The sequence below is a fragment of the Mobula hypostoma genome, chromosome 4 (genome assembly GCF_963921235.1).
Source record: "Mobula hypostoma chromosome 4, sMobHyp1.1, whole genome shotgun sequence".
Classification (NCBI taxonomy): domain Eukaryota; kingdom Metazoa; phylum Chordata; class Chondrichthyes; order Myliobatiformes; family Myliobatidae; genus Mobula; species Mobula hypostoma.
In genome coordinates, this window is record NC_086100.1 from 12,205,941 (window position 1) to 12,218,221 (window position 12,281).

Below are 12,281 nucleotides of genomic sequence, written 5' to 3' on the forward strand. Positions count from 1 at the left end.
TAACCTTTGATGCCCTCACTAATCAAGAATCTGTCAACTGCTGCTTTAATATACCCAATACTTTGGCATCCACAGACATCTGTAACAATGAATTTCACAGTTTCACCACCCTCTGGCTAAAGAAACTCTTCCCCTTCTCTGTTCTAACGGAATATCCTTGTATTCTGAGGCTGTGCCCTGTGGTCCTGGACTCCCTCATTATAAGAAACATCCTTTCAACATCAAATCAATCTGGGCCTTTCAACGTTCGATAGGGTTCAATGAGATCCCCCTTTATTCTCCTAAATTCCCATGAGTACAGTCCCAGAGCCACTATCTGTCCTCATACATTAACCCTTTCTTTCTCAAGATCATTCTTGTGAACCTCCTCTGGATACTGTCTGATTGCAGCACATCCTTTCTTAGATAAGAGGCCCAAAACTGCTCACAATACTCTGGGCAGTCTGACTAATGCTTTATAAAGGCTCAGCATCAGAATCGTGGCTACCTGAGGTCAGGACTGAAGCCAGTTCATCCACGCTATGACACAGCAGCGCCACCCACTGCACTACTGTCAAGGACAGCTCTTCCTGACTGAACGAGAGTCTACGGTAAAGGGCAGTTCACCTGCAAGTAGTTCTACGGAGATTACACAAGCTGGCCTCACATCATGGCAGTAGAGGAGGCAATCAAACAACATGTTGGAATGGGACTGGGGAATTGAACTGAAATGGGTAGCCACCAGGAAATCTCCCCTTCAGCAATGGACAGACTGAAGATGTTTGACCGAGTGCTACCCAAATCTGCGTTGTGTCTCACGGATGTAGAGAAAGGCATTGCAGAAGCACTGGATACAGTAGATGACCCCATTACACTCCCAGGTGTCACCTCACCTGCATGGACTGTTGAGGCCCTGAATGGTGGTAGAGTGGACGTGTAGGGGCAAGTGTAGCACTTGTCCACTTTTCTGACTCTCTAAGTATTTTCAGTATTATTAACCTATTAACAGTTCAGCATAGATTGGTTGGGCTGAAGGGCCAGTGTTGCACTGTAGTACTGTATGCTTTATGACCCTGGTCTTCTATGTGTGACGAGAATACACATAAAATTAAGATGTTTGCTGGCCTGGGTTAGCATCAGTGACATCAGCAAGTGGTCTGCCACCTGTCCCCAGGGGAAGGAGAGATAAGGAACAATGGAGCAGCGTCTGGAGATGTGTAATGAAGGGATGGGGGAGAGAGAGCTGTCTGGAGCGGCTCCCCCCTTTGAACCTTGAACTGTTTGAAGTGATGGACAGGAGATACCCCAGCAGGGGGATAAAAAGGGACAGGTTCACTAAGGCAGGACACACGCCACCCGAGGTAACGAGACCCTGGAAGCAGTACGCCTCTCACGAGTCGGTGGAAAGTACCAGACAACGGCCAGGGTGGAAAGGTACAATCAGCGGGAACCCGGTGTGTGTCCGCCCTTGCCTGGGTGCCGGGTTCACTGCAGAGGATCGACCGCATCTGGAGGAGGGGTCACAGTCGGTGACCTCAGGTGACATCACCAAGGACCTGCCCTAAAAGCTGCTTGTGAGCCATATCGCCGGTCTGTGAGTGAAGCCGTGTCTGAATGATCAGTTGTTCCTGTTCTCTCTCTCTCTCTCCCCCAACGTTGTCCATCGCCATGGTAACGATTACTGTAAACTGAACTACTAAATTGGACTGAACTTTGAGTCACTTTGAAATTTGGTCATTTACCCCTAGACAACGATAGAGCTTGATTGATGCTGTTATCTTAATTCTGTGCACATGTGTGTTTATCATTGCTGAACTGTTGCATTTATTATCCTTTCGATTACTGTGTTGCTTGTTTCTTTAATAAAACTTTCTTAGTTCTAGTACTCCAGACTCCAACTGAGTGATCCATTTCTGCTGGTTTGGCAACCCAGTTACGGGGTACGTAACATATGACTGAGATTCTTTAAGGTTGTTATAGCCGGGATTGTAATGGGGATAAGCTCCCACATCTTCCCAGTGGCGTGTGCCTTAAATAGCCATTGACAACTAAGTCCAGTTCCTGGCCTTCACACGTGTCTTAGCTACTAAGCCTGGTGGAACCATTTCTACTGACGGGAGAAGGGCAAAGGCAGGTTACTGGTGCCTTAAAACCAGCTGCTTTGGGCAAATGGGGCTCGTCTAGGAGAAGGAAATCTCTGGTCTCAAATCTCCACTGCCTTGCAGGTATACCCACTCATGGGGAAGGCTTCGCGAGTAAACCCCGAGGAAAAGTCCTGAGCTGGAGTCACTTAGACACTCCTACACTGAGTTCAATGCTGACTGGCAACTCCTGCAATGCCACTGGTGCCAAACTGTCCTGGCTTGCGTATCCAGACAACTAGGATGCAACATCTGTGGTCAACCCCAACCAATAGAGTGGTACAAATTCTATGACCAAGTGCTCTATTTCCCTAATCCTATGAAGCCTCCATTGTACACCTTCCATATGACTCAAAAACGTTTACATTGTACGTAATGTAACACCCTAATAAAGGTTTCACTGCTAACAGTGTTTGGATAACTGTTAGAGATAAGGGGTGCTTCAGAAAGTGGGCCATCCAATCAAAAGAGAAGGCTGGCAGAGCAGATTTTTTTGTGCCTGACACTGGTGGGAGTCTTTCTCTTTGTTTGGGGGAGATGAAAAGAGAAGACGCTGGAGTAAACCGGTTGTAGGATTCGATCCAGTGGGTACCGTGATCCAATGGATCCAATGAGCAGGAGTCTACTGACTTTCAGAAGATTTGAGCTCCAACCTGTACACATTTGACTCTTTAATTATAATGTGCCCTTTATTTTCTTTTCTCTATGAACTCTTTAGTTAAGTTAATATGCATAAATATACTTCTTTTAATTATACTACATTTAATTGTACGTCGTATATGATCTGTGATTTCCTGCGATGAGCTGTAACAGGGCAGCAAATCACAGAGCATTCACACAAACCGGGGCTTGGGTGGGTGAGACATTCCAATCTCACAGATTTGGTGGGACTGGAGTGTGAATACCCTAGATGTATGAGGCCGCAGACCAGTGGTTTCTCAGCGCTGAGTTGGGAGACTGTCAGCGAGGGCTAACATGACGTTTCCTGAGATGTCCGGGAGGAAAGGGGGTTTCAGTAAAACTGGGAACTCCAACTGAAGCCATAAAAAACATTGGTTAGACTGCATATCGGGCGCTGTGTAGAGTTCCAGGTGTCACATTAAAGGAGGTTTGTGATTGCAATAGAGAGAGCCCTGAAGTGGTTTACCAGGACATTACCTGGAACTGAGGGTTCTAGCTAGAAGCAGGGTTTGGATAGGCTGGGTTTAGTCTGACTGCAATGTGGGAGGATAAGGAATGTCTTTATAGAAGTTTGTGGATTTCTGAGGGGTATAGGAAGGGTAGATTGACAAAATCTATTTCCAAAGGCAGGGTAGTCTCAGGATAGGGCTAATATTTCATAGAATAATGCATTTAGTCACACAATATCTGTGACCATGACTTGCCAGACCTTGAGGGCACAGTAAAAGGGAAGAAATGTAAAGGACCATAAGATATAGCAGCAGAATTAGCCATTTGGCCCATCATCTATTCCGCCATTCAATCATGGCTGATATTCCTATTAAACCCATTTTCCTGCTTTCTCCCTCTTACTAGTCAAGAACCTACCATTCTCAGTTAGTCTGAGGGGTAAATTTTTCACACACAGGGTGGTAAATATCTGTAATGAGCTGCCTGAGAATGAGGCAGGTATAGTTGCAATGTTTAAAAGGTGTTTGGTTGGGTACTTAGGAAGGAAAGGTATCGAGACACAGATCTAAATCTAGAAAATGGGCCTTGTGTAGGTTGGCATCATGGGAGTCATGGACAAAGTGTATTGAAAGGATCTATTTCTGTGCTGATTATTTTATAACATAGTGACAAAGATATGGCACCTAAATATATTAAATGCAATTAATGGCAGGCAACTGCTCTGCAATTGACTGCAAGAAACTGCAGAAGAGCTGTGGACACACATCAGCACAAGAAGCAACCCCTATGGACTCTGTCTACACTTCTTGCTGCCTCAGTAAAGCAGCCAACATAGTCAAAGGCCCCATCCCTGTATATTCTCTTGACTCCCCTGTCCCACTGGGCTGAAGAATCAAAAGCCTGAAAGCACGTACCGCCAGGCTCAAGGACAACTTCTATCCCACTGTTACCAGACTCTTGAATGGACCTTTTGTACGATAAGATGGAGTTTGGTAATTGTGATAATAATCAACCAATACTTAGACCAAAAACTTTAATGCTTTCTCAGATGTTAAAATGGGGCAGACAGATTTCTTCCATAGTGAAGATATATTTAATGCCGTACATGAAGGAGCCGATGAAAGAGCATTAACTTCCTGACGTCAGCGTTACGATGGAACCCTCAGCGGCATGGGGTACTATTGACAAATTATGATTTGTTGAATCAAACAAACTTTGTCAACAAACCTGTTTGAAGTGCTCACTTGGTATGCAGACCTGAATCATAGGATCCCAAAGCTGGGAATCTGGTTACTTATGACTTGTAAAGCTCGGAACAGAGACCAGAGAAATTCAGACCGTAGACTACAGAAGTTCAGAATGTGGACTGGAGACATTTGGAACATAGACTGGAATTATTCTTAATCACAAAATACTCTGCAGATGCTAGGGTCAAAGCAACACTCACAACACGCTGGAGGAACTCAGCAGGTTGGGCAGCATCCATGGAAACGATCAGTCAACGTTTCAGGCCAGAACCCTTCGTCAGGACTGTAGAGGGAAGGGGCAGAGGCCCTATAAGGAAGGTGGGGGGAGGGTGGGAAGGAGAAGGCTGGTAGGGTCCAGGTGAAAAACCAGTAAGGGGAAAGATAAAGGGGTGTGGGGGGGGGGGAAGCAGGGAGGTGATAGGCAGGAAAGGTGAAGAAAGAATAGGGGAAAACACAATGGGTAGCAGAAAGAGGCAGAAGCATGAGGGAGGTGATAGGCAGCTGGGGGAGGGGGCAGAGTGAAATAGGGATGGGGAAGGGAGGGGGAGGGAATTACCGGAAGTTGGAGAATCCTATGTTCATACCAAGGGGCTGGAGACTACCTAGACGGTATATGAGGTGTTGCTCCTCCAACCCGAGTTTAGCCTCATCATGGCAGTAGAGGAGGCCATGTATGGACATATCCGAATGGGAGTGGGAAGCAGAGTTGAAGTGGGTGGCAACCGGGAGAGCCTGTCTGTTGTGGCAGATGGAGCGGAGGTGCTCAATGAAGCGGTCCCCCAATCTGCGTCGGGTTTCACCGATGTAGAGGAGGCCGCACCGGGAGCACCGGATGCAATAGATGACCCCAACAGATTCGCAAGTGAAGTGTTGCCTCAGCTGGAAGGACTGTTTGGGGCCCTGAATGGTGGCAGGAGAGGAGATGTACGGACAGGTGTAGCACTTGCGCTTACAGGGATAAGTGCCAGGTGGGAGATCCGTGGAGAGGGACGTGTGGACCAGGAGTCGTGGAGGGACCGATCCCTGCGGAAAGCGGAGAGGGGTGGAGAGGGAAAGATGTGCTTAGTGGTGGGGTCCTGTTGAAGGTGGCGGAAGTTGCGGAGGATAATGTGCTGGATCCGGAGGCTGGTGGGGTGGTAGGTGAGGACAAAGGGAACTCTGTCCCTGTTGTAGTGACAGGAGAATGGGGTGAGGGTCGAAGTGTGGGAAATGGAGGAGATGCGGGTGAGGGCATCATTGATAATGGCAGAAGGGAAACCACGATCCTTAAAGAAAAAGGACATTTGAGATGTCCTGGAACGGAAAGCCTCATCCTGGGAGCAGATGCGGTGGAGACGGAGGAACTGGGAATAGGGAATGGCATTTTTGCATGTGGTGGGGTGGGAAGAGGTATAGTCAAGGTAGTTTTGAGAGTCAAAGGGCTTGTGGAAGATGTCAGTGGACAGTCTGTCTCCTGAGATGGAGAACGAGTGATCGAGAAAGGGGAGAGAAGTGTCTGAGATAGACCAAGTGAATTTGAGGGCTGGGTGGAAGTTTGAAGTAAAGTCGATGAAATTGACGAGCTCAGCATGGGTGCAGGAAGCAGTACCAATGTAGTCATCAATGTAGCGAAGGAAAAGTTGGGGAGCAGTACCAGAATAGGTTTGGGACACAGACTGTTCCACATAACCAACGAAGAGGCAGGCATAGCTGGGTTCCACATAATCCAGCGTGTTGTGTTTCATCATCAATGGTGCCCTCACCCGCATCTCCTCCATCTCCCGCACTTCGTCCCTCACCCCATCCTCCTGCCACCACAACAGGGACAGAGTTCCCCTTGTCCTCACCTACCACCCCACCAGCCTCCGGATCCAGCACATTATCCTCCGCAACTTCCGCCACCTTCAACAGGACCCCACCACAAAGCACATCTTTCCCTCTCCACCCCTCTCCACTTTCCGCAGGGATCGGTCCATCCACGACTCCCTGATCCACACGTCCATCCCCACGGATCTCCCACCTGGCACTTATCCATGTAAGCGTAAGTGCTACACCTGACCCTACACCTCATCTCTTGCCACCATTCAGGGCCCCAAACAGTCCTTCCAGGTGAGGCAACACTTCACTTGCGATTCTGTTGGGGTCATCTATTGCATCCGGTGCTCCCGGTGTGGCCTCCTCTACATCCGTGAAACCGGACGCAGATTGGGGGACCGCTTTGTCGAGCACCTCCGCTCCGTCCGCCACAACAGACAGGATCTCCCGGTTGCCACCCACTTCAACCCTGCTTCCCATTCCCATTCGGATATGTCCATACATGGCCTCCTCTACTGCCATGATGAGGCTAAACTCAGGTTGGAGGAGCAACACCTTATATACCGTCTAGGTAGTCTCCAGCCCCTTGGTATGAACATAGAATTCTCCAACTTCCGGTAATTCCCTCCCCCTCCCTTCCCCATCCCTAGTTCACTCTACCCCCTCCCCCAGCTGCCTATCACCTCCCTCGTGGTTCCGCCTCCTTCTACATTGTGTTTTCCCCTATTCTTTCTCCACCTTTCCTGCCTATCACCTCCCTGCCTCCCCTCCCCCACCCCCTTTATCTTTCCCCTTACTGGTTTTTCACCTGGAACCTACCAGCCTTCTCCTTCCCACCCTCCCCCCACCTTCTTTATAGAGCCTCTGCCCCTTCCCCCTGCAGTCCTGACGAGGGGTTCCGGCCCGAGACGTTGACTGATCGTTTCCATGGATGCTGCCCGACCTGCTGAGTTCCTCCAGCATGCTGTGACTGTTGACTGGAGATACTTGTTTTGTAGAATTGAGAAACTCAGGTCGTGGATTTGAGAATAGACAGCATTCTCACCTAAAGCCGACTGATATCAAAACACTGCTGCTCAGCCCCTGCTGGGTTCATTATTTGGCGGAGTCCTTCTATCATGATGTGCGCTAGCAATATTAAAACCAAGTGTGGAGGAAAGGCAGACTAATGTAGAGACGGTGATAAGCGTTTATTCATTTAAATTCCAAAAGAACATTGGTGGCTCAGCCAAACGACACCGCGAGAAGTAACATCTTCTAAACTAGGACCCCATGATTAGTGTTAATCAGACATCCACCTTAAATAATACAAGTAACACAGAATTCCTGAGGCTATGAAAATAAACTTAACAAGCTTAAACAGAAAGCACTAGGAGACAACATTAAAAAGAGTGAGTTGTTTGAGAAAAACACAATGATTAAACAATTAATGATGCTCATTAAACAACATTTATCCATTTCAGCTGTTCTATAAACCTTGGCGCCTCATGGTTTCTGGCTCCCCACACAGGCCCAAATAGCTCATTACTCTATCCTGCTGTTGGAAAACTGTGGAATGGTCCTCTTCTCCAAGAGCTTTGAACTATTCACATCAGAATCTACCTCAGTATGGCCCTTGCACCTCATTCTCTGCCTGCACTGCACTTTCTCTATAACTGCAATGCTATATTTTGTATTCTGTTAACACACATCAAAGTTGCTGGTGAACGCAGCAGGCCAAGCAGCATCCTGCCATTTGATGCTGCCTGGCCTGCTGCGTTCACCAGCAACTTTGATGTGCGTTGCTTGAATTTCCAGCATCTGCAGAATTCCTCATGTTTGCGTTGTGTATTCTGTTATTGTTTTTCGCTTTTGTGGTACTGTGAACTTATGACAGTAATCTTTTACGTTTTGCATTGCATTGCTGCCACTAGACAACAATTTAAAAGCCATGTCTGTGATAATAAATCCAATTCTACTTCTGATTCTGGTTTTAATACAGTCCCAATGTGGCCTCCTCTACTTTGGCGAGACATGTCGTAAATTGGGGGACTGCTTCGTCAAGCACCTCCATTCCATCCTGGTGGCTAAACATTATAATTCCAATTCACATTCCCATTCTGACATATCCATTCATAGCCTCCTCTTGTGCCAAGATGAGGCCACCCTCAAGGTGGAGGAGCAAAACCTTATTTTCTGTCTGGGTAGCTTCCAACCTGATGGCATGAATATCGATTTTTCCTTCCAATAAAAAAAATTCTCTCTCCCTCCCCTCTTCATCTATTTCCCAGTCTGGCCTCTTACCTCCTTCCCCTGGGCCCCCTCCTCTTTCCCTTTCACCTGTGGTCCACGCTCCTCTCCAATGAGATTTTTTTCTACTCCAGCCCTTGACCTTTCACACCCACCTGGCTTCACCTGTCACCTTCCAGCCAGCCTCCTCCCACCAAAGGGAAGTGATGGGCAGGTGCAGAGAAGAGAAGGAGTTATCATCGTCAGGTATCAGCCCAAAACATCAGTTCTTTTCATTTCAATACATACTGCCTGAGCTGTTGATTTCCTCCCGTACTTTGTGTGTTTTATTCTGAATTTAAAGCATCTGCAGAATCTGTTGTGTGTTCACAATTTAAGCTTTTTTTGGGGAATGCAAATTATTTGATGCATTGTGCCTGTGATACTGCTGCAGGTAATCTTTTCCTTACGCCCATCCCCACGTGTACTAGTGTATGTGACAATGAACTTCACTTGACTTGAGAAGAAGCCTTTGGCTGAAAACAGTTAGACTTACGTTGGCGATCTCTGTCTCCAATTGCATGACCATTTCCATCTCCCTTGTGATGTCAGACTCATTCACTTTCAGACCTCTGTCCTTTCTGAGTAAGTTAACGACATTGTGCATGAACACGGTGTAAGCTTTGCATGCCTGTGTAAAAGTAAATTAAAAATTAAATGCGGCATCCTCTCCAGAAATCACTAGATTAGTTGGTAAACTCTCAAACCATAAGACATAGGAGCAGAATTAAGCTATTCAGCCCTTCCAGTATGCTCAGCTATTCTATCATGGCTGATTAATTATCGCTCTCAACCCCATTCTCATGCTTTCTCCCTGTACCCTTTGACACCCTTACTAATCAAGGACCTATCAACCTCAGCTTTAAATATACCTAATGACTTGGCCTCTACAGATATCTGGCAATGAATTCCACAGATTCAACATCTGCTGGCTGAAGACATTCCTCCTCACCTCTGTTCTAAAGGGATGCCCTTCTCTTCTGAGGCTGTGTCCTCTGTCCTAGACTCTCCCACCATAAGAAGCATCATCTCCATGTCCAGTCTACACCTTCAATATTTGATACATTTCAACGTCTGAATAAAAATCTAATCTTTCTGAAAATGGAACCCTCTGAGCTTTGGCGTCATTTTAGTGAATTCTTCTTCAACATATTCCCCAAAGTCCTTGAACTCTTATAAAATGCTTCCCTCCCAAGCAGCTACCATAGTATGTTGAACAACCATATAACCAGGGCCGGACTTTAGGCAGGGCTAGGCTGGGCTGCAGCCCAGGGGCCCGAGCTGCAGAGGGGCCCAAAATAGGTAGCGATCATCATGGCGGACATAAAAAAATACGAGAGTGGAGCACAGAAAAGAAAAAAAGAAACGAGAAAAAGAGAACCGGGAGAAAGAAACATTAAAAAAGACATTGAAATCGACAGAATTTTTTAAACCTGTTCTCCATGATGCAGTAGTACCATCGCTCTTGTCACAGTCTGAGACCGGTGGTCAAATGGAGACTTGTTCAACAGCTAGCGCTAGCACCAACGTTAGCACAGGACCACCGTCCTTTCCACAGTCAGCAGCTAACGTTGAAGAGGCAGAGAACATGACTTTGGGATTCCCGACCACAGAGGCCTCCGAACAACCAAGTCTGGCCGCCATTAATGTTAACGTTACCGCTACTGAGGATCCTTACAGCACTGATACTGCTGACTGGGGAAAGGAAATGTTAGATGATTCAGTCCGAGCATACTGGGCTAAGAAAGGGCCAGAGTTCTGCCAGAATAGGGATATGGATATCAAAGCTTTGGAACGAGTATACAAACAGCAGAGACATCTTTTCTCCAATATCAAGGCAATGGCTCTTACATTCCCCTTCCACCGGCTGTGTGTTTTGTTTTGCATGCCACATCTTCAGTGATGGTAACTGTCAGTCCATCTTCTAAACTGGCTTTAGTGACTTGAAACATGCCGCTGAGCACATAGGAGAGCGTGAAAATAGCGAACACCACAGGAAAACGATACTGACCTCTGAGCAAATTGTGGCATTGCGTTCTTCAGCACTTTGAAAGTGCAAGTGTTGCATTGCAAGCTGTAAATCTAGGCCTGTGTGATGCTGTGGATTTGGTGAGATCAATACGGGGATACATAGCAAGCTTGTGTGATCAATTTGATATTTTTGAGACCCAAGCTAAAACTATATCTCCAACAGTCTCACGTGTACAAAGAAGACCCCCAACGACAAAGAAAACATAAAGCCTTTCTGGATGAATCCACAACACCTGATGTTGGCTTGTCAGCCAGAGAAAAATTCTCAGCTACTGTTTTTTTGGTTGTGAAGGATAGATTGCTTGCAGAAATTGATTGCAGATTTGCATCATATAATGACCTTAACAACACATTTGGCATCCTAAACAATATCCCTTCTCTCTCTGTACAAGATCTGCGCAAGAGAGCATCTGATCTCTAAAGCAGATATTCAGCTGACCTGGAGTTAGACTTTGTGGAGGAGAGTGTCCATTTCAGGGAATTTGTAAGTGGCAAAGATATTATATCCGCAACAGAGCTTTTATGCTTCCTCAGAGAAAAAACTTTCAGGTCATCTTGCCAAATGTAAGCATTGCTTTGGGGTTTTACCCGACTCTCCCTGTCACAAATGCAAGTGGTGAGCGATCTTTCTCCAAGCTCAAGCTAGTGAAGAATAGGCTCAGATCCGTAATGAGAATGAATCATCTTACTCTGATGTCACTTGAAAGTGATCTTGTTCGGAAACTGGATTTTAGTGATCTGATCAAGGACTTTGCTGCCAAGAAATCCAGAAGAACTAGGCTTTAATTTTGAAAAACAAGCATCTGACTTTGTAAGTATCTCGGCTTGCGTGTCAGTGCTGTTCCTGTTCTTGTGGCAATAAGCTAATAGTTGACTGTTTACAAACCTAGTGAGTAATCAGTAGTCTTTACTCTGCAAGCCACATAACACAGCAATAGGTTAGTATGTGCTAGATCTCATTTTTTGAAAAGATTGTTGGAGTATTGTCAAGTTTCCTAGTTTACCATGGTGCCATCTATCTTGGCCTTTTTGTCACTCATTTTCATTTTACTTTCACAGAACACACGCTTGAGAAAAATACCTAGATAAAATGCTTTGGCATTGTTTGAGAAATAAGCAAAAGCAGCAAAAGCTAAATAAAGATTTAAGATTGGGTACATCATAATTCACTTCCACATAACTTTACTAAGCCAACTAAGCCAAGGTCAATTTTTGAGTGCTTTAGATACTGTCCTTCAAACTAAGAATCTGCATTACCTATACTTTCTGTCCTCCCTCTTAAGGCCTGTAAGTTTATAGCCTATGTATTGTACTAAACCAATGTCTTGCTCCACAGCTTTGATATTTAGACCAGTACCGCCTTTGCTTTTGTTCTTGCCTTTTTTTTTGCTTGGTCCAGCAGCATTTTACGGTGTCAGCAGGGGCCCATCAGGGCCTCCAGTCCAGGGCCCCGACTCCACTAAATCCAGCCCTGCATATGCTTATTGAAGAATTTCTTAAATCTCCCTAATGTATCTGCCTCTAACTTCAAGTGTGGCAGAGCATTCCACACATTCATGCATTTTTTTCTGCAAATAAAAATGTACCTCTGACATCCCCCGCTATACTTTCTCCCAATCACCTTTGAATTATACATTCTCATATTAGCATTTTCTGCATTGATTTAAAAGTGCTGGGTGGCCACAACTCT

At 46.1% G+C, this 12,281-nt stretch overlaps 1 protein-coding gene across 2 annotated transcripts in view; it reads right to left on the reverse strand.

The window, feature by feature from the left end:
* The window catches only part of LOC134345127 (neprilysin-like), a 310,672-nt gene that overhangs the window by 128,412 nt on the left and 169,979 nt on the right, over positions 1-12,281 (reverse strand). For both annotated transcript variants that reach the window (XM_063045312.1, XM_063045311.1), the window contains exon 9: positions 9,057-9,191. In XM_063045312.1, the coding sequence (XP_062901382.1) occupies positions 9,057-9,191 (135 nt within the window). The remainder of the gene's footprint in view (positions 1-9,056; positions 9,192-12,281) is intronic.